This window comes from Silurus meridionalis, chromosome 16, assembly GCF_014805685.1.
Source record: "Silurus meridionalis isolate SWU-2019-XX chromosome 16, ASM1480568v1, whole genome shotgun sequence".
NCBI classification, from domain to species: domain Eukaryota; kingdom Metazoa; phylum Chordata; class Actinopteri; order Siluriformes; family Siluridae; genus Silurus; species Silurus meridionalis.
In genome coordinates, this window is record NC_060899.1 from 7,404,058 (window position 1) to 7,424,920 (window position 20,863).

The 20,863-nt window shown below is 35.0% G+C and overlaps 1 protein-coding gene across 7 annotated transcripts in view; it reads left to right on the forward strand.

Annotated features, from left to right (window-relative positions):
* myt1b (myelin transcription factor 1b) overlaps positions 1 to 20,863 on the forward strand; it is an 87,975-nt gene that overhangs the window by 38,984 nt on the left and 28,128 nt on the right. The window contains exon 1 of one of the 7 annotated variants that reach the window (XM_046870137.1): positions 17,412 to 17,518. The exons of 5 other annotated variants lie outside the window; for them this stretch is intronic. In XM_046870137.1, the coding sequence (XP_046726093.1) occupies positions 17,494 to 17,518 (25 nt within the window). In that variant the 5' untranslated portion in view covers positions 17,412 to 17,493. Of the gene's footprint in view, positions 1 to 17,411; positions 17,519 to 20,375; positions 20,651 to 20,863 lie in introns of those variants that run through there. One more of the 7 variants, XM_046870140.1, reaches the window with a different exon arrangement.

The window sequence follows — 20,863 nt, forward strand, 5'->3', positions numbered from 1 at the left end:
TGTGAGTATCGGTGTGCATTGTTACTATTTTCCGGGATTGATTTAGCAGCAGATTATCAAATTAGTTAACTGTTACCATAACACAGATTAAGTGGCAAATGTTTTTTTGGGTATAATATTTTTATCTCAGTCTAAATACATGATTCCTGATATAAAAAAAAAATAAGCTCTTGCTATTTACTATTTATTAAAAATGTTCTTTAGATTAAAAAAGCATTGTTTTGATGCTGTGTTAGCAAATGTAACCCAAATCTAAGAAAAGATATTTCGTAATTTTAATAGAAAATAAACTCATATTTTGTGTACTGTAATCTTACAGCATGTCAGAAACTATATATGTTTCTAGATTATAAAAATAAATGATTATTAAAGTTATATATATATATATATATAAAGAACAGATTAAATTCTGTTTTCTTTGACCAAGCATTATTTCACTTTAGGGTTAGTTAGTTTTCAATTACATCCTGATATAATGTACCTCAATTATTAGATGCTATGATAAATTATGTTTAAATTAACTAGCTTTGAAAAAAAATAAAAAGTCCATGCCATTGTGAACTATCCATCTTTCTTCCTCCCCCTCATTCAGTTGCAGATATGTGTCACAGGAAACAGCCCAAACATCTTAATGGGGTCAGTTCTGCCATTATTGAGCAGAGCCTCTTCCTCTTAGTGACAAAATGTCACTTTACAAAAAAAAAAAGAAATGGGGAGTGGAAGATGATTAATGTCAACCAGATTTATGTTCTCAACTATAGCTGAAAACATTTACAAGACAGTGCACAAACCTGGTCTATTTACCAGGTAAATATATACAGCTTACATTTAAAATAGGTTTATAATGGTTAAATGCAAGTTGCTTACATATTATTAAAAAATTAAATCATCACTACCTGCCAAAGAGAACATGGCTTGGATTAGTGATCGCAAACACACTACATTTTATAAGAAGTGCTTGACATGCTAGCGTTTAAATATGAAGTGTTTGTATTTAAATATGTGACTTATAAGTCACATTTTAACCTAATCAGCAACCTTGACAATGAAATCTAGCATTACAATATCTAAGACTTTTGTTGGATATGAGGCATGCCATGTACTGGGGTGACAAGAGGATAAGAGATATTTTGGCCATCAACAGCACAGACAAAATGAAGAGTGCTGGGTATTTCCCCAGATGTGGCAAAGCCAATGCTATCTTTTACCTGCAAAGGATTACTGTTATTTACTATATTGTCTTTTATAGTTCCAAGGCTACAGTAATATACCAAGGCAGATACAGTGCTGCACAACCCTTAGAGTAAACTGCCTCTGTCAAAGATACAGAATTTTTCATAAAGTTTAAAAGTTTTCTGGCTATCCTTAAAATTTCTTAGAGAATATCATGTACGCCATGCAAAATAAATGTGAAATTCAAGAAAGAATTTTTGCAAAAAAACAAAAAAGACCATTCAATGTGTGATTTTTTTGCAATTATAATTTAAATACAATATACATTTTAAAGTACATTTTAAATTAACTTGTTCTTGATGAGTTCTTATTTGTTTTCCTATTACAATCAATAATTTTTGTTCCAGTAAATACCTTTTAAACAGGCTTGATAGTGTATTAAACTGAGGAAAAACTGTGTAGAAATACATGTACACAGCTTCCCTTCTTTTCTTCTACCAATCCCACAAAAAATGTAAGTTGAATAAGGGTGTTGTGCAGCATCTCTTTTCACCTGTCATGTCCTATTAGATGCTGTGGCGAGTGACCTTGGGCTGTCTCCCTCTGCATTAGGGCTGCAGGGGAAGAAACGTTGTCTCAGTGTTAACATAATGATAATGCTGTGAAATCTGGTGCTTGGCCTGGTCCCACTGCTCATCACGCCTCTCCAAATTCATTTGCAAGGTTGATTCTATCCTGATCATGCATACGATGCACACTAACCTACTCGCTCATACTGCAGATATCATCCAAGCTAATGCATTTGCATAAACATAAAAACAGAATGTTATTACAAAACCCGTTAAAGAATAGTTACACTGCTGAAGTAAAATACTCTGTCACTTTGGGAAAATATATTGTATTTGTTTATGCAATGCCTGGATTAATATAATTTTTTTATATGTTATATACTATATAAGAAAAAGTTTTCTTTTATAAAGGAATATTAATGTAAGTATAGGTAAGGAAAAGTGAGTATAAAAAGGAATTTATGGCATGTATAATCAGAATCTGGCAGAAATAGTACAGGAAAAGGGGGTGAGTTGTTAGGGCTTAAACACTTTGGCACTAATACAAGATGACAGCTAATAGCTTTTTGCTTTGTGTATTTTCTGCAATTCTCATAAATAAGACAGAGATTGCAGGTTTTAGCTGATAGCTCTCTGTTCTTGGTTTTCTAGTATCTGCAATTATGAAAAGCAAGTAGAGTTAAATTATTGATTCATTAAAACATAATGATGTTTTTAACTAGACAATTAATTGATCAGATCGTAAAACTGTAGATCACATGGTGTATATATATATATATATATATATATATATATATATATATATATATATATATATATATATATGTGTGTGTATATATATATATATATATATAAAGCAAGATAAATAAAACATCTTTTTATAAATCTTTATATAAAAACTAAATGAAAAAACAAACAAACAGTTGTTTAGAGAAAAAGAAAACACTTTCATTAAATTTTACATTTAAATTTAATTGCTATAGGTTTTACTTGACAACTGTACTTGATCAAGAAAAGTATTCTGAGTATCTCATGTTAAGAGATTTGAATCATGAGAAAGGAACAAAAACGTGTACCATGAAAAAAGTGAGTGGAGAAAATAGCACAGAAGTGACATTACTAAGGACAAGACTACAGAAACATTAGAGAAGCTAAAAACTTTTCTCACAAAAAAAAAAAAAAAAAAAAAACTACCAATGCCAACTTAAATCACCCAATGTGCAGAATATGTTGCAAGCTGTTGAGACTAAGGTTTTGGGTTTGGGTTTATTAGCGATATACAGTGCATTCACAGCGTATTCACAACGCTTTACTTCTTTCACATCTTATGTTACAGCCTTATTCCAAAATGGATTAAATTCATTATTTTCCTCAAAGTTCTACAAACAATACCCAATAATGACATGTGAAAGAAATGTTTGCAAATGTATAAAAAATAAAACATAAATAATAATAATAATAATAATAATAAAAATCACATGCACATAAGTATTAACAGTCTTTGCTCAACACTTTATTGAAACACCTTTTTTTTCAACACCAATTACAGCCTCAACTCTTTTTGATCATGATGCTACAAGCTTGGCACACGTATTCTTTGGGCAGTTTTCCCATTCTCCTTTGCATAACCTCTTAAGCTCCATCAGGATGGAAGGGGAGCTTCAGTGCACAGTTATTTTCAGATTTCTGCAGAGATGTTCAATCTGGTTTGGGCTCCGGGCTCTGGCTGAGACACTTAAAGACAAACAAAGTCATCCCGTAGTCACTCCTTTGTTATCTTGGCTGTGTGCTTACGGTCATTGTCCTGTTGGAAGACAAAACGTTACCCTGGTCTGAGGTCCAGAGAGCTCTGGAGCAGGTTTTCATTAAGGATGTTTTTGTACATTGGTGCATTCATCTTTTCCTCGGTCCTGACTAGCCTACCAGTTCCTGTCGCTCAAAAACATCCACTCAGCACGATGCTACCATCAACATGCTTCACTATAGGGATGGTATTGGCCAGATGATAAGCAAGGCCTAGTTTCCTACATACATAAAGCTTGTAATTCAGGCCAAAGAGTTTAATCTTTGTTTCTCATTGGTCTGAAAGTCCTTCAATTTGCAAACACTAGGTGGGCTGTCATGTGTCTTTTATAAAGGAGTGGCTTCCGTCTGGCCATTCTACCATACAGGCCTGATTAGTGGAATGCTGCAGAGATGGTTGTTTTTCTGGAAGGTTCTCTTCTATTCACAGAGAAACGCTTTCGCTTTTCAGAGTGACTATCAGATTCATCGTTTAGTTTGGCTGGTCGGCCCACTCTAGGAAGAGTCCTGATATTTCCAAACTTTTTCCATTTAAGTATGATGAAGGCCACTATGCTTATTGGGACCTTTAATGCTGCAGAAATTTGTGTGTACCCTTCCCCAGATCTGTGTCTCGATACAATCCTGTCTCAGAGGTGTACAGACAATTTCTTGGACTTCATGGCTTGATTTGTGCTTTATGTTGTCATTATGGGATATTGTTTGTAGAATTAGAAATACTAATGTATAATTGTTTGTAGCATTGTTTGTAAAATACTAATTGTTCATAGTGTTTTAAGGAAAATAATGAATTTAATCTATTTTGGAATAAGGCTATAACATAAAATGTGGAAAAAGTGAAGCGCTCAGAATACTTTCCGGATGCACTTTGCTGAAAAAAACAACACAGCTTATCACCCAAAAAACACCATACCCATGGTGAAGCATGGAGATAGCAGTATCTTGCTATGTGGCTATTTTTCTTTTGTTGGGACTACTCCAAATTAGGGAAATCATGCATAGATCTAAATACCAATGTAGTTCAAAACAAAAGAAAGGTGCCACAATAGGCAGCTTGGCAATACAGGGGATTGATCCTCAACCATCCAATCAGAAACCAAGAGCCTTAACCACTGAGCTGCCACTTTCTTACTACATCTTGCTACCACCTGCAAGACCTTTTTAGACACCTGAAAAAGGAAATTATTTCGCATTCCAGTATGACATTGACTCAAAATCTTAAAATCTTACCCAAAAATATTGAAGTAAAAAACTCCCAAATAAGATATGCTCAAGTTGCAGACATCTAAGCCAAAAGACTTATTGTTACAAAGTAAGTATTAGTTAAGTGGTGAGCTATAAGTTGTGGGAATTCATGCTCATTCAGTCATAAGAGCATTAGTGAGGTTAGGGGTTGATGTTAGCAAGTAGGCCTGGCCCCTTCCATTCCATTCAAAGGTGATCAGTGGGTTCGAGATTAGGGCTTGGCCCATACTAAGCTTGCCAAACTGTGTGCAATCCATTTATCAAGCGCACTTTTCTCACAGGTGCAGTCACAGGTTACAGTCCCCATACTTACAATGAGGTGAAATTATAATAGAACATCATATTAAGATATTCTAAAAAATGTGTTTTAAAAAATTCCCCAGTTTGAGGAAGCCCTACATATAGGTGATGGTCATGTGACATCATAATGTTGGCCAAATAGTTTTAATATAATTAGTATATTTTTCCTATTCATCTTATCACTTAACAAATGTAATTATTTTTATTTAATAAGATATTGACCACAAAAAGTAAAAACTGAACTGAACTACTGCAAATGTTTTTCATTTTGCGCTGTTTATGAGACAACCAGTGAGTATGTCATGGTTTCTCATTCTTTTGCTCTATATCTGTTTCTATTTTTCCTGCCTTTTTTATGAGTGTTTTGACTCCAGTGTTTTCATCTCATATCTTAGACCAGACAAGACATGTCAGTGGAGAACATTAGTATTCACTTTTCATCTTTGCCCTCTTACAGCTTCAATATAAAAATAGTTTATACCCCTGACAGGAAAATGCTTCTACTCTGATGGTTTGTTGAGGAGCAAACATGCGCAATTGGCCAGTTTGTATTCTGTGAGGAATATTCTTTGCGGGGTGTTTGTGGTCTCCTTTGTGACAAAGTACAGCGTACGCTATCCTCTCTTAATGCTTCCAATTGGGAAAAGGATGTGATAACACTCAAAGTTTGCACTTGCTAGGACAAGCTGAGACGTGTCATGTAGATGTAGATAAAGTGGATGCATTATCTATGCAATCTGTATGCATATGTTTGCACAGTGTTTCAACCATTTTTGGACTGTTTTCAGAATTGTGGCTGTATCCAAACTATTAAATAACACATACAGTATGGAATTATTTAGTATACAAAAAAGTGTAAAACAACCCAGAATATGAGGACAGTTTGGAATTCTCTCATCAGATTCATGAAGCAGTCAACTGAAATGTTTTTCATTTGACAGGTGTGCCTTGTTGTGTTAATTTTCTGACATTACTTGTTTTCTTAATCAGTTTTCTTGTACAGAGGAAAGGTTGAGTTAATCTCATGAGAATTTTTTTTTATAGACCTGAAGAACTACAGCAAGGGCCTAACTCCGCATCTGGCAGCTTTCAGGTTGACACTTTTACCGTCTGAAGAAGCTTGATCAGGATTGGTATTTGTGGTAGGGTAGAAGCCAAGAAATCAAAAGGGGAACAAGGTGAAAGGCTTATATATGCTAAAACTTAAGCTCATTAAGCTCATTAGAAAAAAGTATAACAGAGTGACAAATTTAAGTGTGAATGTTTTAGGTCCAGTCATTGAAAATAAATGAGAAGAGTTGAAAACATGATGGAGGGTCTGCATTTCTGACACTGGTGGGATCATAAATGCTGACAAGTAAAAGACAGGTTTTAATTAATCATACCATTTTATCTGGAAAGCACCTGATTGGAAATGGTTTAATCTTTTAACATGATAACTATTGCACGCACACTGCTAATTCAGTGAAATCATATATGAAGGGGGGAAAAAAAGATAAAACACTGACACTAATGAATTGGCCCCCACAGTCCAGAGTCAGAGTCTAGACCTGAATATTATAGAGGCAGTAGGGATCACCTGGGCAGAGAAAGATATAAGAGACGACCTATATTTCAAGAAGAACTCTGGGAGGAGCAGAAAAAAGCCTAAAATAATGTGCCAAATGAGTACTTAAAATTTTTTAGGACTGGTCTCCCCCAAAAGAGTTCAAGATGTGCTTATAGCAAAGAAAGGTCACATTAAAAACCTACTTTTGCCTGAAGAAGCCATTTTTCCCAAATATTGTGGGGTGTGTTTTTGTGTAAATCTTTCTTGTATTTTCTGTTTTTATTTTAATGAAGAGACGAAAAAATAAATATGAATGTCATACATAAATGCATTCATATATACATACATGGATATATTCAGTACAGACCAAACGTTTGGACACGCCTTCTCATTCAAAGAGTTTTCTTTATTTTCATGACTATGAAAATTGTAGAGTCACACTGAAGGCATCAAGGGCTATTTGACCAAGAAGGAGAGTGATGGGGTGCTGCGCCAGATGACCTGACCTCCACAGTCACCGGACCTGAACCCAATCGAGATGGTTTAGGGGTAAGCTGGACCGCAGAGTGAAGGCAAAAGGGCCAACAAGTGCCAAGCATCTCTGGGAACTCCTTCAAGACTGTTGGAAGACCATTTCAGGTGACTACCTATTGAAGCTCATCAAGAGAATGCCAAGAGTGTGCAAAGCAGTAATCAAAGCAAAAGGTGGCTACTTTGAAGAACCTAGAATATGATATTTTTCAGTTGTTTCACACTTTTTTGTTATGTATATAATTCCACGTATAAATTCATAGTTTTGATGCCTTCAGTGTGAATCTACAATTTTTATAGTCATGAAAATAAAGAAAACTCTTCGAATGAGAAGGTGTGTCCAAACTTTTGGTCTGTACTGTAGATAGATAAATTAATGTAGATGTGTAAATTAAGTCTAATTATAAATTAAGTTAAAAAAAGAGAACTATTAATAAAAAATAATAATAATAATATTATTAAATATTAAAATTTGAAATTTCTCTGAATACATTTAACATTCTTACATCTGTTTCTTTCTTTAAAAAATTCTTTAATTGTTTTTATTGTCTTTTGTTCAACTATATTTCTTTTAAAAAGATCTTAAAAAAGGCAACTGAGAGGAAATCATTGTCGTGACACATGCACACTCGTTGCCTTTGTTTTAGGTATTCATTAGAGGTGCATTATAGGCTTTTTATTGTTCTGCATGATCTTTTGTTTGTGTAGCATTATTCTGAAAAAGGTGGCAAATTATGGTTTTAATTTGATGTGTGCAAAGTGTTTTTGTGCATTCTGTGTTTGTGTGACAGCAAAAGGCTCAGATTTGTTTTCACCTTCTCTGGGCTCCAGCTGAGCTGTGCACTATAAGGCTCATCTTCTGGGGGAGATACTCTTACTCTTTCCCTTTCTCTACCTCCTTCGTTCTCTTACTTGGTCTTTCTCTCCATTGACACCAATCTAACACCATGACAGTCAATGAGGGGCAGAGGTGTGATGTAGCATGTGTGTGTGTGTGTGTGTGTGTGTGTGTGTGTGTGTGTGTGTGTGTGTGTGTGTGTGTGTGTGTGAATGAAAGGAAGATATTTGAGAGTCCAGAAAAAGTGATTTGAATGCTTTCACCAGTTTTTGACAACACATTCACGATTGGTTTTAATATATTGTGCATTTATGCATACAAATTACCATAGGAGACACAGTGGTAGATAATAAGCACAGTATAAGATATTATTTTTATTGTTCAAAAGCAGTTTCTGTACAATAACACAATACAGAAATGTACACCGCAAATCAGTAGCAACAAAATACACACCCAAAGTAAAAAAGAGTAGGAGTGGCAGCAACAGGATGGCACACCTGTGAATAGCTGGTAAGACTATTAATAAAAACTGCATACAATCAGTTAGTCTAACTAATCTATAGATAATGTTTGTTTATATAAGTTTTCAATCGAAATCTTTTTTATTTACCTTTTCATTCACAATGAAGTGCTTTACTAACAAGAACTTATAGATATATACATACTGTATGGAAGAAAGTACACAGAACAACAAAAATCTAAAGAAAACAAAGGTGAAAGTATGCTAAGCACCAGAATAAAAATTATAATTGAAAATATACTGAACCAGAACTAAGAATAAAATTTCAGCACTGCAAATAAAGTGCGTTCCACTAATATATTTGTAACTTTTAGTGCTAAATGGATAGGACATAAGACATATATTTATGTTGCTGCAGAAAAAGATCAACTTAAAATTCCTGTCTTCATAAATGCTCTTCCTTTGTCATCACAGCATACTATTTGAGGTAATGAGAACTGAGAACTTTTCTCTACCTAGATAATATAATCCTAAAAGTAAGTATGTAAGAAGTAATAAATCATATAACGTAGTTGGCATAATTTTATAGTGAGGGGTGGGTTTAGTAACTGTTGCTTGTTTTATAGTTTTATATGAAATTCTATTTAAATATTTTGTATAAGATTAGAGCAACATTAGCAGCCTATCTTTGTGGTAAAGCTTGTTTCCTAAAACTGAACACATAATACATAAAAAACACAATGAGAGAGAGAGAGAGAGAGAGAGAGAGAGAGAGAGAGAGAGAGAGAGAGAGAGAATGGTGAGGTTTAAAGAGGTGAGGAAGGAATAATGGAGTTAAAATGGTTGTCTTCTCTACATAAAGCTGAGGGAAGCAGGTGCAGCTCTTTGCTTTTGTCTGTACCACACATACTACTGTTTTTGCACACTACTTTTCAGAGAACAAAAGAGCATTACAAAGCGAACTTTCCTGGACACAACAGGAAGTTCTACGTCAACAAATGACAGGTGTTCTGCGCTTGAACATACATGCACATAAACAGCTTATTCAGAGGTAAAAAGAGCAGCTAGCTCATTTATTTGTTAAGAAGGACTATAGGGTGTTTTATATCTTTGGAGACAGTAATATATTTGGCTGACTGAATACAATCTATTTAGATTGTTTGTTCCCAATCCTCTGAGATAAAAATTACATAAATATGTTTGTACACATGCGTGTGTGTGTGTGTGTGTGTGTGTGTGTGTGTGTGTGTGTGTGTGTGTGTGTGTGTGGTTGAACACAACAGCTGTTCAGTATTTTAGTATGGGATTAGCTTGGTTTGGGACTCTGATGCCAGTCTGCTGCTCCTCATTAACCAAACATGTTCACCTCCACCTCATATGGACTATATTTGCCTCAATATGGCACAGGGCTTAACAAACTCAAAAGGGGATTTCTTTTAATTTTGTTGGATTTTGTGGCATTGTGTGTTTGTGTATGGTGGCATTGTGTACATGTGTAGGAGAGAACATGTTTTATTGATTTGATGAGAACCAAATACCCCACAAGGAGAGTAATAGTTGAGAAGTTGTGGAAACAGTTGGCTGGATCCCTTTTTTTGACAAAAAATTCATAAATATGTAGACATATTAAGAATTTTGTATAGCTATAATTAGCTTTAATGTGTTAAATGTGTAGCTAACTAACATTAATATGTTAATGGGAGATTTTCCTAAAAACGAGACAATATTCTTATTATCTTCTCTCAGTCTTCACCAGGCATTATTAGTATTTGGCGGGCACAGTGATTTTTATTTTTACTTTATAATGTTTATTTATTCATTACAGTATTAGAAAACACTCAATATGTAAATAAGTATGATAGATAGATAGATAGATAGATAGATAGATAGATAGATAGATAGATAGATAGATAGATAGATAGATAGATAGATAGATAGATTTATGCGCACCAAACAAGCTAAAACTGGTCAATATAAATCATGTACACAGGATACATATTTACATTTATTAAATATGCACAGACAGACTCTACAAATTATACACATTCTCTGATTGACCCATATGGCATTTTCTCTCAAATGTTCACTCTCCTTTTTAATAGTCTGCTGTGTTTGTTGGTTAAATGACATCAAAAAATTGGCCACTTTGGTCATGTTGAAACTCCGGCAGCTGCTGATAATCACCTTCACTTGCTGGTGTGTGTGTGTGTGTGTGTGTGTGTGTGTGTGTGTGTGTGTGTGTGTGTGTGTGTGTGCGCGTTTGGAAAGGGGAGGGGGTCACCAAGTGGTCCAGAAAGTGCCATTTAGAGAAAATGATAGCTCTGTGCCTGAAACTCCATTACATACCAAATACTTTAAAAAGTGTACCATGCTTCATTATGGGGTGCAATGAATTATTCATTTCTCTTTCTCTCTATCTCTCTTTTTCTCTTTCCCTCTTTCTGTTTCTTGTGGGTCCCCTCTTAACCTGGAGATCTAGAGGCAGGGAAGAAGATAAGATAGTCCTTGTGATAACTCTATGTCTGGCAAGAGCTTTGAAAATATACTGTGTGTGTGTGTGTGTGTGTGCGTGTGTTTGTGTGTGCGTGTGTTTGTGTGTGCTCGTGTTTGTGTGTGCGCGTTTGTGTGTATACACCTGTGTGTATGAATATTTGTGCGTGTGGGCGGTTGTATGCATATGCCGAAAACCTGCCCTCATCAATGTTGTTGTCTTCTAATTATCCATCAGGCTGGGCCACCGGGAACATAGAATATGAGCAAGTCATAAAATTTTATTACACTTCTGAGTGTCTTTTATGCTTTCTTTTTCTTTCTCTCACTTTTTGTCTTTCTCTATATTTGTCACAAGAGGTAATATTGATGTCTTAAAATTCACTCACAAACCTGCAGTCAAGTAATGACTAATAGATCCATTTGTTTTCTTGCTGAACATTTCAGAAGTGACTTGCCAGGTAGGTAGGATGGGATGCATTAATGAAGCTTTAACGGCACTGAAAGCAATATGTAAACATTGAACCAATCTCCATTTTAATCAGTTTATTAAAGATAAGTACAAAATAGTTGTAAGAATAACAGCGTAATAAGTGCAAGACTTGCAGTCAGTGTTCTCTGTAAAAGCTATGAACCGTTGTGAAACAGGAACAACTGCTTAAACTGTAGAATGTGGATTGCAATAGAATACAGAAATGTGATATTTAATTTGATACTCATATTTAGCACTAGACCAGGTTTTGAGCTGCCTACATTTTCCAAAAATTTCTCAAGATTCTTCCAATGCTTGAGATCTCATTTAACTTAGAATACATAGATAAATAAATTCTTACAACACATTCATAGTTTTCTAGTAATTATAAATAACAGCACTTTACACTGATCTTAATCAAATAATCCAATTAACCAATAAAACCTAAAAAACAAAAAAAAATCTAAATTCCATAATTATTTTTATAAAAAAAATTAATTGTGCAAAGGTCTAAGATTCATTTTAAAAGTATCAAATTATCAAATTAAACTGCAGTTTTGGGGCTTGTGTCCAGAATTTTCAAATCAACTACTGTTAAATTAGTTATTTTGGGTACAGCAACAAAAATGTTATAGAATAGAAATCTCAAAACAATGCTTTGTTATGCGATTGCTTGAGGAGAAAAAATAATTGCATTGACCTATAATGTTATTTGGGGTTTTGCTGTAGTCTGTGCTTACTAGAAAGGAAGGCAACAGGTTCTTGCATTGTAAGTGTAGTGTGAAAACATTTTCTTGTGCAAACCTCCTATGCATAAACTAGTGCCATTTCAGTGTCAGTTTTTTTGCATTGTAAAAGAGTTAGAGGTTATGTAGGTTGGACTGTCAAGGTATAATTTAATATTTTTGTGAAATTATGAAAGTAAATTGCAAACACGGTGAAAATACTAGTAATAGTAGCGAGTAATGGGAGGGAGATGAAAAGAAAACAATCCTGCAAACAGGTCTAGGGTCAACAAGCACAACATGTGCACTTAATAGGAAATAAAAGATGGAAAAGAAAAAGAAAAACAATTTTCCCATCCTGCTTTAGTGCAAGGGGTATTGGCACATTTTGCATGATTGCATATATGTGTGTGTGTGTGTGTGTGTGTGTGTGTGTGTGTGTGTGTGTGTTCTGATCTAGTGTGTTTGCATTTGTATCTCTAATGTCATTTAATGCCTTGCCTTGTTCAGTGTATCTGTCTATAATCTAAAAACAGTCTTTTAGCCTGTTGTCATTTATATACTAGTTCGAAAAAATGCTAAAGGCCACTGTGTACTTTATTATTCTCTCATGTAGAATATGCTAGTACTGTCTGTATAAATAGTTATTTAGCACTGCATTATATTCTGTTTATATATAAATATGTTAAATATGTAAAAGATACGCAAAAGATAAAAAGTATTTAACCTGACGTGAAGAGTAGACATTCTATATTAAGCCAATATTTGTATAATGCTTTTAAGATTATGCAATTGTTTTTATTTTTTAAAAAATTTACGCTCACACACACACACACACACACACACACACACACACACACACACACACACACACTGCTTTCCATGGGCTCTTTCCAAACATCTCTATACCGTAATGACATTTGCATACAGATGCCTTTGAAACAGCCCCCCATAACCCTGCAATCAGCTGAGGCCTGCTGCCATGACAACCTCACACACACCAAACATATGCTCACGTGCAGCCACTAGTTTGTTATTAGGGTTCAATATTCGTAATTTCAGGCACTACAGTGTCTCCTGCTCCAGGTGCCCCCATTCATTCACACTACTGCTTGCACACATTTTTGTTCTTTTTCACCTCTCATTAGGTTCTGTGAGAGAGAATAGAGTGGCATTAGGTGATGCGCGAGTTCCTCATTCATGCTGGATAGGGGATTTCATTCTGTTTGTGTGTCCTCTGGGATGTTATCTAAAAAGAATAATCTTTTGATCTAGGCCTTTCTTCAGTGTGCTCTGTTCATTGAGGTCCTTTTAAATCAAGCCTTCTTCACTGCGATGCATGTGCTAAGCTGATTTAACAGGCTTTAGATGAATCCCAGAACAATCACACAGATTGCACAAACAATAATGCACATTATGCTGTTTCTCACAAACACCACTTATTACTTCACATGATTAATAAATTATAGTTGATTTTTAGGCCAACTGTATAATTAAAAGCTGTCTTTTTATATTATTTTGTATTCAACTAACAAATTCCTAACAATAAGTACTGATAATTTAAGAATTGTGCATAGTGCTGAAAATGACAGTATGCTGAAAGTCACAACAGGAAGCATTAATATTTTGCTGTTAATCAGCCAGTAACTTTTTATATTTAGTATGCTTTTGGAAAGTAAATAATTAGCATTTCTACAAAGTTTTGAGAATGTATGCAAAATGCAATCATGTTTATATAAGAAATAAGATTTTTAGCATTTTCAAATAATTGCTCTGTAATACAGCAAAATAAATTTCTCCGATACTGCAATGCTGCAATAATATTACATAATACATTTAGAAATTTAATATTTGCTTATGCATTCTTATTTTAATATTTATTTTGAGTCAGAGTTTGATAGTGATATTATGTTTGTTATTTACTCTTTACTTTGATTTTAATTTATTTTTTGACTTCTTCAATCATTTATACTTTTAATGTATTTTGGGTTATGATAGAGGCACTGCTGCCTCAGCTCTTTTGTGTGGTGACCCCACCTCACCCTCCAGACACTCTGTTTTTTTCTATGTCTAACTAAATTCTGCAAAGGGAAACAAGGGGGAGGGGGGAAAAGTGGTGCTGTGTCAGACTGATATCTAGCACAGTGACAGCTGGGCCTGCTCCCCTTTCTGTCTTTTTTCTCCTCTGCCCTCTCCCTCTTTTCTTCTCCTCCACAAAGCATATTAAACATCACATTTGCTCAAAGAGGCCCAAGGCTCCACCCAAAAGTGTGGCAGCTCTTTGTCATTGTAATGAGGTGGCGATTGGAGTGCAGCTCTGTGTGTGTTTGCCCAGCGCCCAGCCAGGCCCCAGTCTGCCCAATCTGCTTACACACATGCACACACATACACACAAACATACATTTGACTTATCATCTTTGTGAGGACATAAGTCCACTTACACTGACATTATTGTGTATATAGCTAAATAATGTTATGCCTACACACAATCAAATCCTAACCTTAGCCTGAAAAGATAAAGAAAACTATGCCACGATAGCAGAACTGTCAGTCATCCCTGCCTTTGTGGGACATTTTGACAAATACTTTTTATCCCAGCTAGGAAATAAAAACCTGTCACCCTACACACATAGAGTAGAGGGGGATGGGAGGATGTGTTCTTTAGGAGGAGAGGGGGTGTATAATCAAAAGTGTCCAGACAAGGAAATGGAGGGGGCAAGAGGGCAATATATGCCCTTTGGCATCAGTGTATACCCTCGTCAGGAGGAATCAAACCAAACTTTAGATAATGATTGGACTAAAACTCAGGCTAAACTTATGTAAAATTAAACTACTTCTGCTACTACTACTAACAATAATAATATTAATAATAATAATAATAATAACACAATAACTTTAATATTGTTATTAATAAATAGGTTGATAAATAATTACTTAATTATCTAAATAAAAAAGGTTTAAAACTTTTTTAAAGTGTCACAAAGCAACATATTTCACAAAACATTGAGTGTGTATTCTTTATGACACTTTTCAAATATGATTCTTTTATTCAGGGTCCATCGAACAAGATGACACAAAATGATTGTGGGAACTAATGTGGCTCTATCAGTGTCTGTGTTTGTATAAGTAAAAGTGACAGACAAGGAAAAAAATGAAGTTTAAAGCCCATAAAAAATTCAGACAGTCTTCATGCTCCAGGCCCATCTGTGAGGTCACAGCTGCAATGCAGTTATTGTTTCATCATTTACTCTTATTAAAATGAAAATTCACATTTACAATACATGATCGTATTTTATTTTTACTCTAACTTAAAAATTGTATTTAAAAATGTATATACAGTATAATAGTATATTATGTATAGATTAACATAGTATATATTTATATATATATATATATATATATATATATATATATATATATATATATATATATATATATATATACACATTCGTGTTGTGTGCATTACCAACTCAACAGAAATCAAATGCGAGCTAATACTATGTGTAACTGAGAAATTCTTAAATAAGAGTTTTGTTTGTTGTGTTTGGAAAAATTGTTTCAATGCCAAATTAAATTTGTGTTAAACTAACAAAAATATATCCACATTCTGTTTGGTGTTATGAACGGAAATTATGTTTTAAAATGTACTAATTAAATAATACCTGTATGAGTAATACATGAGTTTGGAACAATGTGACAAATTATTCAAGAAAAAAATGCATCTGTGTTATTTGGTATTTTACTTTTCCTCTGTGTCTCCTCCAGTACGTTCCACCACTTTGGCCTGCATATGTACAAACTCTTTGTTCTGTGCCCTGTAGACAGCTGGAAGGCATGTCAGGATTGAGCTGAGCCACCCGTAGTGTGCCGATATTGTCATAAGATCAAAGAAGTAGGGGGCTTTTGGGAATGGGGTGTGGGTCAAAAACATAAGGCGATTTTGTTCCAAAACCCTACATCAAGAAAGGACAGGGTAGAGTATTGCAATAGACATGGGAAAGACCTAAAGTTAATAGGTTAATTAGTGTGCAGTGCATGGAGAAAATGTTAGACATGCAGCCAAGCAACCTGTGATAATGAAACTCAAGCTAGCTCTGGTTTTGCTCATCATTTTGAGGTGAGAGCATTTCTTTTGTAAGATGGCAAATTTAATAAGCAGCAAAACTCCATTACATATCCACTCGCCATGGTAACCCAGTGCCAGGATATGAAGATGGGGCCTAGAGAGAACACAGTTATCAAAAGAGCCATCTGCCCAGGGGAAGCCTAAAACCTGGGGTTACATAGCCCTGCCACCCCACTCGTCTCCTTTCCTCTTTCCTGTTGTTGACAGCAATTTTATTCATTTGGCATAGTTGTTTATTTGAGTGTATGATTAAGGAAATCATTGATTAGGCAACTCTATCAGCTCCACTATTTGGACTTTATGCATGACTGGCAACCCATTACTAATGTTCAGTATTGTTCTTTTGAAAATTTTTCTTAGTTTGTTTTTTTGTGCATGTTCTTCCTGTGTCAGCATTAGTTTTTTGTTGTTGTTTTTTTTCTTCGGAATAAATGAATGAATGGATGAATGTGCCAGACTGTTTGGATTGGGACTGTTTACATGTATTAATGTGTACTTGTCTACTTGAAAAAAATAAAACAGACAGCAGCTGTTCAGTGCCTAAATAGCTTTTGTCGTAAACAAAATCTATACAGGTAAAATTCTTATGAGTTGAACAAGTATTATTTTGTTGTATAACTTAGTCAATGAGTGAAATAAAACTTATTTCAATAAGTGTCATGACGTGTATATATATATATATATATATATATATATATATATATATATATATATATATATATATATATATATATATATATATATATATATATATATATATATATATATATATATATATATATATATATATATATATATATATATATATATATATATATATATCGTATATATGTATGTTTGTGTTTGTGTGTGTGTGTGTGTGTGTGTGTGTGTGTGTGTTTTTCATATGGGTGTCAGTAATGGATGGGTAAGAAGCCAAATACATTACTATGAAAGCTCTTGTGTTTTAAGAACATAAAGATAGCCGTCAGGAAACCCCTTGTTTGCCATTAGTCGGTATAGACCTTTGTGTGAAATGAGTTCAGCAGCGCTTGCGATTGGCTATAGGAGTTTGGCACCATGCTCAATGGGAACTGCGTCATCCCCCTAGCAGCAGACGCCCACACCCCAGTTCCAAAACAGAAGTTATACTCAGCTGGCCACAACTTTTTCTCACAAGTTTAGTTTCTAGGCGCGGAGCCCGGTCGCGCGTGGGGAGAGTGGACCGCAACAATGAAGCTTTGTGGAACTTTCTTAGGTCAGTCACGTGTATTACTTTCGTGAATTCGAGTTATTTATAATCACTTTGCATACATTTATTTAGTTCCTTTAAATTCTATTGAATGCTTTAAAAAAAAAAAAATTCTTGACTTTGACATTATCAAATTGTATCATTGTAATAATGATTGTTACACCATGTTCTCGGTATAAGCTAATGTATTTCAGAAAAGATAATTTTACTATCACTTGTTGAATCCAGTTATCTTAAGTTAAAATGTTTCGACCGATGTATTTTAAACAGACTTGTAATAGTCTCGATTGGTTTATTTATTTATTTATTTTATTTAAAAAAAAAAAAAAAAAGAAAAGAAAAGAAAAAAACATAACATTTAAAACTTACGTGATGCACCCTTTTGTAAAGTTACGTGCTTCAGGGATGTCTAGACAAAAGCTGCCTTTTTTCACAAGCACTATAATGACCAAGCAGAGGACAATACCAGCCTGGAGCTATTCATTCAGACTTTTCTGTTGTTCTCTAGCAGCTTGTTCCATCTGCCGAGGGCCTTCCCAGAGTTCGAGGGGGTTTCAGTCTTTTTCTCAGCTGCTGCCTTATGCAATATGCATACTTTGACAAACATTCTGTCTATTCTCTCTCATTGTGTACTGTAATTTTTATTGCAAAACGGGAGAGTTTAGCGGAAGTCGCTTATAGACACGGTGATATCGGAGTAGTGAAATGTGTATTGGTGATTAATCCAACGCGATGGAATTTTCGTTGTATTATTCCACAAGATACTGCTTTCTAATTGCAGTGGTTTGCCATCAGAAATGTCAAAAATGCTCCTGCATTATTTCATTTAATCCTTATTTAATATTTTATTCATAATATCTTATAAATAATCTTTATATTAAATAATAATATTGGCATTTATTGGGCATCTGGACATTTTGAGCAAACTTTAGTGGAAGCTTTAAAAAGCCCGACAGTGATAATCATTACAAAAATATTTAAAGTTTTTGTTTTATTGATGAGTTGCCTTTTCATTCCATTGCCTAAAGCTGTTTTTGAATTGGAGTCTGGTAAATGCTGTAAATTTAAATGCTCCACCCTCGGCACCGTGTCGCTGTCCAAGGTGCCTGGAAAAAAGCGGATACTAAAGCGCTGTCTGAAGTCCTGAAGACCAAAGTCCACTATCTCTACCGAACCTGTTTTTTTTATCACATTTTATTACATCTTGACATTTTGAAATTCTAATATATTGCAATAAGATCACGAAATCTTCGGACTCAAGCCATATAAGCGCATAACATGCATTATAGAGACATAAAACACTGCAGAAAATCTGCACAAACAAGCACAAGATCATTGCTATATTATTTGGTCATTCACAATCAGTTTTACTTTCAGTAGAGACTGAACAATGAATATAACAACTAATAAAAGTTCGCTTGTACTTGATCTATAGCGAGTTAGAACAACATTCAGCACAGGAAGTACATTTGCCCCATATATGTGACTCCTAATCTCAGCCGTGTGCTAGGAGACAGACAGTGGGATTTATTTTGTGTGTGTATATATATTTATATTTATCTTCTTTGTTTGTTGACTTGTGTCTCAGTTTTGTGAAGATTTGCTCAAATCATATTGATGCGGCGCGGACGTAACGTGATTGATTTCAGCTCCAATGCATAACAATGAGATAGCAAAAAAAAGGGTCTGCCGCGAAGAGATAAGAATTTAATACAATTTCTGAAAGGCGAAGGTTGGCTTTTTGAAAATCCCCCCGCGCAGCTTGGAGACAGCAGATAAAGAGTGGCATTTGTGGCGAATATTCTCAAATGACTTGTAATGAATGGTTGTCATTTTCACTAATGGCTACAAAACAACAAAGCAAAACAACGGTGTGAGCTACATTTGGGAGTCATTCCAAACTACACTGGTCTGCCCACCTAGTAATGAAAGCTGGAGAAGGTTTACAGTGCTTTAAAGTCTATCGGCCCTCCTCTGTCAAATATTATTTACAATGCGATTTAAGTTACTCGGATGATAAGAAATGTTTGGCAGATTCATTCCGCTTGGTGTAACTATTTTCCATGGATTTGGACATTTATAAGCATATAAGCCCTTTTTTATACTGGAAAGTGTCTCAATCACGTCTTCAAAAACGAAAGCCTGAGCCACAGATACCATTATATTGTGCGCAACTTGGGACGCATATTAGTGTTTTGCCTCAGACAATAACTGGACAGTACCACTTGGAAAAACTCAAAGGGGGAAAGATCAGAAAACACAGTGGCATATGCATTGCCCATTGTGAAATATTAAAGATTAATCTCCGGATGTGAGGTAAGCGGCTTATTGCTTGCTTCTTTTCAACAGTATGGAAAAGCACAATGAAGTACAAAAGTACAATAAAGTAGTACGTTCTGCGCGTGTATGTTGTTTGAAACACGCTGATATGAATATGAGATGACAGAACTGATCAGCATAATCTGCATCCAACCACTCACCGTTTTTTTCCCTGATACACAAATAATGGCTAGCCTTTAAGACTGGAGTATTTACGTGCATGCGCAGGAGTGAATGTCTCCCTGTAAGAGTTACGAGTGAATAAGCGTGTAAGGGTTTATAGCCTATCTAGAGAGAGAGTGCATGAGATAGCGAGTGTGTGCGTGTGTGTGTGTGTGTATATATATCTGTACACATGGCCATTGAACGACTGTGTGGGGGGGCGAAGCCCAGCCCATCTGATGTTGTAGGTTTTACTACAGCTTTCGTGATGTCATGGCAAACGGGAAGGAGGAGGTGGGGGTGCAATGGCTCATGAGGGAAAGGGAAGTCAATATTACGTTTTCCCGCTGACAAAGGCAAATGAAGACTTTCCCCCTTTTTTTTTTTTTACTTACAAACAAGTAACCTTTAGAGAGCCCTGATGTGGAGTCCTGCGCATCCCTAGCATCATCCGGAAAGACCCATTTACCCACTGTCATTCCATCTGGATACTACCGGGCCAGTTATGTTTTGTTTTTTGTTTTTTATCGGTAAATGGCATCATTTAGGGCAAACTATCTGATAGTGTGATACTGACTGCAACAGAAAATCGAAAACATCGAAGACCTTCTCGCGTCTCGGGTGAACAACGTTTTTCGGAATTATCTGATTACTCAGGTATTTGTATTTATATAATTGAAACACTCAGTATACAGTTGGTCTTTTTTTTTTTTCGTAAAAAAACACAAATGTTTAGGATGTTCTTTAACTCTTGGCTCGACTAGAAAAGTGCACTAGCTTGTTTGGAGTTACAGTTTGCACATCGTTTTTTAACCATTTCATCAGATATAGTGGAGTTTAAAGGTTAACTTAATCGGAGTATCCCATTAG